We start from the raw sequence: 5621 nt of genomic DNA, 5'->3' as shown, positions 1-5621 counted from the left end.
TTTATAAATAAATTAATGATAATATAAGATTAATTTTATAAAACTATTATTTTTTTAATCTATTTATTACTTTTTCTTAATCCGTGTAAAACAATATAAAATAATTACTATTTTGCGATAGAGGGAGTGGTAGTATAATATTCACTTTAATTGAATCTAGATTGATTTTAAATAAGTTTAATAGTAAAGTTGTTTATACAGGTTTAGTTTCTCATTTTTTTATGTATGAGAATAAAAAATAATATAAGAGACTTTAACAACTCATACACCTTACTTGACTAACTCAATTAAATTCCCTTAACTTTGTTCTCTCATTTAGACACGCCTTGCAAATATTGGCAACTTAAACGGGTCAGGTTGCCCGGGCTGCAACATAAATGGGTCAGGTTTTACAGGTCCACATCCGCATCTCATAACTTGCAACTTGCAAATAAAAAAAGATTTTTAGAAAGAAAAAAAGTAAAATAATGTAAACACAATAAAAATGGAAAAAATAATAAAAATAATTAAATATCATCATCAATCCAACCATTTAAGTATCATTTTTTTAAGTTAATTAATCAAATAAACCAACCAAATATGAATATATATATATATATATATATATATATATATATATATATATAAAGATCATTTTATTCTGAATATATATATAAAAAGAAAACATGTCTCAAATTTGATTTCATAAAAGGTAGATTTTTTTTTACAGAAAAAAGGTAAAATGTTAAATACGTTTAAAAACATGGCATAAAAAAATTGTTGTAGTAGTAAAATGAAGAAAAAAAAATACCATTCTTTATATGCAATATACTAGTAATTAATATTTAACTCTGTCCGAAGAGGAAGCCTAGGAATATAGTCAATGTACTTTTAGGCAAGGGTGGACCAACCGTTATGGTTGGGGATCTTTGCTGCCTAAACCAAAATTTAGGACAGATCAATGTCCCAATGCTTCCTATGTCTGATGACACGATTCTATTACCTCAATTGTTTCTTTTGATTACGTCTATGATTGTTAGATAAGAAGAATTAGCCGGTTTACTTGGATGTTTGAATCATTTCTAATAAAATTTGATAAGCTGAGTTGGATGAAAAGACACATTTCTAGAAATTCGACCGATTTTGCATCCAATAGAAAGAAAAGAAAAACATTTTCATAATGTATTTTTAATTTTATTTTTAGTATATGACCACCAATCTGATAATTCTACCAATGAGGTTTATAGGTCAAGTAAGTAACTGTTTATTATTCAGAAAAAATAGGAATATATTATACATAACATAAAATATTAAAAAGAATGTCAGATGAATTTTCTTTATATTTCTTTTGAAAAAGTAAAACCCATGAAAAACTGAAAAAAGACAGCGAAAGAAAAGTTTGTTATTTCGTTAGTCGTTACATAGGTGTTTTTGTTTGGGTACGCTGTTATTTATGAACGTTAAAATTAGGAATCACATTCCGTGTGGGGTCCCACTTATCCGGACACCCAATCCTTGCTGTAATAGATTCATTCATCGTTGAAGTTTTCTCCTTTCCTCCTTTTTTGTCCTTTCTTCCTCTTCACAGGGTATGTATGTACCTTAATTTGCAGAGAGATTTTTGATTCTCATACAAAGGTGTTTGGAATGTGAAATATTTCAGTTTTGTCCTCTTTCTCGTGCTTTTTGTCCCTTCTGATCCTTGTATTTGTCCTTTTTGAATCATGCTATCTGGGTTTGATGTTCTTTTGAATTATGCTATCTGGGTTCTTCTCATTGTACATTTTGTATCTTTCATTTTTCTTTGTTGTTAGTTTTTCCATGAAATAGGTGTTCACAATTGGTGCTTTTGAACTTTTGATGGCTTTTTGAATGATGCTTTTTTTTTTGGCTTCTTCCTCGTTGGATCATTCCATCATACATTAATGAATCGGATGAAAGTCATTGCCTTTTCTTTCTAGAAAGTGGTGTTTTTTTTTTATATTAGTTTCGGTTTCTAGTCCTTTTCATTAATGGGGTTTGAATGACATTTATGGAATACATTAGTTATACATTTGCTTTCAGCATTTATGATCTCTCCATTTTGAGGTTCTATTCAATTTTCCATGACTCTTCCCTTTTACAACTCCATGCAATGAATTCTGTTTTCTATCACGATTCCCTCTGAATTCAACATGCTTTAAATTGAAACACAAGGAATCTAATTGCTTCTGCCACAACTTTTATTCATCTATTACTCTCATTTTATGTTATTTGACTTTCCTGACTGAAGCTTGTTATTCATTTTATGCTATTTGACTTTTTATTAATTTTTTTTTCGTTAATCAAGATTAAAGGAACTCCAAATGGGGAGGAAAGGGGGTTGGTTTTCTGCAGTGAAGAGAGTTTTTGTTTCTGATTCCAAAAAGGAACAGGTTTGTGAATAACATGTGTTACATTAGTCCTGACATGAATAGAAGAAAATTACCTTGAAATCAAATAAGATTCTCATGCAAAACAATTTGTTTTTGTTCATATAAAACAGAAACACCATCATCATCATCATCATCATAAGTCAAAGTTAGGATGTTTTGGGACTCATCACTATGAGGATCTAGAAGGAGCACCAATTGCCGTTGTTCCTTCACTTCCACCAAGAAAAGATCCCAAACCAATAAGTGAGGCAGAGAATAATGAACAGAGCAGGCAAGCCTTTTCTTTGGTTTTGGCTACTGCTGTGGCCGCCGGGGCTGCTGTTGCTGCAGAGGTTGCTTGTCTCACAAACACGCCTCGTTCCAATGGAAAAGCGAATCAAGAAATGGCAGCTATCAAGATTCAAACAGCTTACCGTGGATATTTGGTATGAACTTTTATGAATCCTACTTATTTGGAACAATGCTACACAAATGAAATAACTAATAACATGGAAGGTTCATGTCAATACCAAAATCAATTAGGTCCTAATAAAATTAAAGTGTATAAGTTGATTTTAATTTATAGGAGAAATTCAATTTATTTTCTTCTCCAGAATTTTATCCAACTAAGTTCTTAGTTTCTTTTATTATTGGGAGAATTTGTATCTGTGCTGCAACAACTTTGTGTGTAATAGTTCCATGTTATGGGGGGTTTCAGGCAAGAAGATCCTTGCGTGGCTTGAGAGGTTTGTCGAGGTTGAAAACATTGGTGCAAGGGCAATCTGTTCAACGGCAAGCAGCTACTACCTTGCAATGCATGCAAACTCTTTCACGGTTGCAGTCTCAGGTTCGTGCAAGGAAGGTCAGAATGTCTGAGGAGAATCAGGCTCTTCATAGGCAACTGCAGCAGAAACGTGAAAAGGAATTTGACAAGTCGCAAGCTAATGTAAGCACTTTATGAGTATTCGTATGTTATGTTGAAATGCATGTTATAGGAAAAATGAGTTATGCAAATACTATTCTGATGCGTATTTGCCTCGCAGAATGTGGCATGTATAGCAATGCAGTTCTGTTTTATTGCTTGTGAATGTGTGTTTCCCCTTGTATATATGATGTTCTCTGAGTTAATTTATGACAAATTGTTAATTGTTTCCCATTTATTGTTCATCACCCCCTTCAAAACATGAAAATATAAACATTAACATGTTGACGTTCTCCTGGCTTTAAATTTTATTCTAAAGTGGCAAATAGTTTTGCAGCAGATTGGAGAGAAGTGGGATGATAGCTTGAAATCAAAGGAGCAAGTTGAAGCCAAATTGTTGAACAGACAAGTAGCAGCTATGAGAAGAGAAAAGGCTTTGGTCTATGCATCAACACATCAGGTAAGAAGAGACTGCCTTTATTTTGGATTTTAGTGGAACAAAAGAAACAAGTTTTGGATTCAGTTACATTTTCAAGCCTTTTGTATATCTAAGCTCATGTACAAAGGAGTCCATTTTTTTTATTTTCCTACACAAGTCAATTGGTTCATAGTTGTTGACCTTCCTACCCCCATCCTTTTGATAAAGAAATGGTTTGCCAACATGTGCTTGCTGTTTTGATTTTTCAGCAATGGACAATTATCAAATTTTCTGAAGCTTAGATATCACTGTCAGGCCAACATTATACATTGTTCCCACCCTTGATATGGATAGCATAAGTAGAAATAAACTCAAGGACTTACCAAGTCATCAATGTAGAATCTTGTTGAAAATGAAAACTAGAAAATAGGCTGAAAATGCATGTGTAGAATAGTAAAATATAGATGATGTCCTATGATGGATAACTAATTACTTGATTTCCAACAGCAAACGTGGAGGAACTCTTCAAAATCTGCTACAAATGCAGCATTTATGGATCCAAACAATCCCCACTGGGGCTGGAATTGGCTAGAGCGATGGATGGCTGCAAGGCCATGGGAGGGTCAAAACACTACATACCACATTGGCCATGCATCTGCCAAAAGTGTTGCAAGCCAAACCATGTCAGTTGGTGAAATCACAAAATTGTATTCTCTCCGTGATCAGAATAATGATATCAAAATTTCCCCAGCAAGCCAAAAACCAACCTGCCCTCCCAGCCACAATTCTCCTTCAACAACAGCCTCAAAGGTCCCATTAGCCAATGGAGCAAAGGCAAAGGTACTATCAAGTCCAAGGGGTGGTTCATGGGGTAGTGATGGTGACTCAAAAAACATGTTCAGCAAAACCTCAGAAAACAGCCGCAGGCACAGCATTGGAGTGTCTCAAGTGAGAGATGATGAGAGCAATTCAAGCTCATCACCGTCCACAAAGGTTGCAACAAAGGCAAAGTCATCATCATCCAAAGTGAGAAGTGCATTGGTTGGCGAACATAGTAATGGAACACCTGAAAAAGCAGCTTCTGCTCTCATAAAGAAGAGGCTTTCTTTCCCTGCTTCTCCAGCCGGTACAAGAAGGTATGCTGTTTCAACTAGACCGGGAAATGTGGCTTCCAACAAGAGTGTTGCTAATGCTACCATCCCTGAGGAGAAAGTGAGAATGAGAAATGGAGGGAGCAGGTAGGGATGCATCATGCTCATGCGTGCCATTGGTGTACTTAGAATAGAAATATGAATGAAGATGAATCAAATAAAAGATGGTATCATCTTTTTATAGTTGTCTCTATCAACTTTTCTTCACAAGCCATACTGTTGGTGCCATGGGGGAGGAAATGGAATAAAATTTGGCTGATCAAGTAATCATTTTATTCCTACAGTTGTCTTCATAATCAATGTAGGCAACTTCTTCTTTTACTTCTTAACTGGTTATAGTAGTGCTATTTGTGATGTTATAACAAGATTGGTTTTGGGGGTGATACTAGTTTGATGACAATATATATTCTTTATGTAATTACTCATTAATTATTCTGTTTGTAAAGTATTTATCAATTATTCAAGGTAAATTGCTTTCTTGTACACGGTTCTGGCCATGACTATGTTAGATCTATTCTCTTTGTTATGTTTTTGAGAAACATCGATCGATTTGGAAAACTAGATAATGAATATGATTAATATGCCACAGTTCTAGATAAAGACACAATCTACCGTCCCTGGCGTGCATCTTATAAGAAAATTTAAATTTGAGCATGTGAGTTTGGATGATAAAATTGTTAGTATAACTATTACTCATAATTTTAGTTTGATAAATTTCAATTTGGTTAAAATTTGAATTGATCAAGAATAATAACTTT

General features: G+C 33.9%; 1 protein-coding gene across 5 annotated transcripts; it reads left to right on the top strand.

Moving 5' to 3' along the window:
- Positions 1-1466: 1466 nt before the first annotated feature.
- IQD67 (protein IQ-DOMAIN 67) lies at positions 1467-5348 on the top strand. 5 transcript variants are annotated; one of them, XM_006606167.3, is made up of 6 exons: positions 1467-1568; positions 2309-2393; positions 2504-2818; positions 3091-3318; positions 3635-3754; positions 4220-5346. In XM_006606167.3, the coding sequence occupies exons 2-6, from the start codon at positions 2325-2327 to the stop codon at positions 4952-4954; spliced, it is 1467 nt and encodes a 488-aa protein (XP_006606230.1). In that variant the 5' UTR covers positions 1467-1568; positions 2309-2324; the 3' UTR covers positions 4955-5346. The 5 variants fall into 5 exon arrangements, with proteins under 5 accessions (XP_006606230.1, NP_001344572.1, XP_006606229.1 ...); NM_001357643.1 differs by having other exon boundaries at positions 1468-1568; positions 3632-3754; positions 4220-5348; XM_006606166.4 differs by lacking the exon at positions 1467-1568 and adding an exon at positions 1599-1617 and having other exon boundaries at positions 3632-3754.
- Positions 5349-5621: the final 273 nt, after the last annotated feature.

Source organism: Glycine max, chromosome 20 (genome assembly GCF_000004515.6).
Source record: "Glycine max cultivar Williams 82 chromosome 20, Glycine_max_v4.0, whole genome shotgun sequence".
NCBI classification, from domain to species: domain Eukaryota; kingdom Viridiplantae; phylum Streptophyta; class Magnoliopsida; order Fabales; family Fabaceae; genus Glycine; species Glycine max.
Note: the sequence above shows the minus strand (reverse complement) of the source record. Positions and strands in the feature narration are given on the sequence as shown.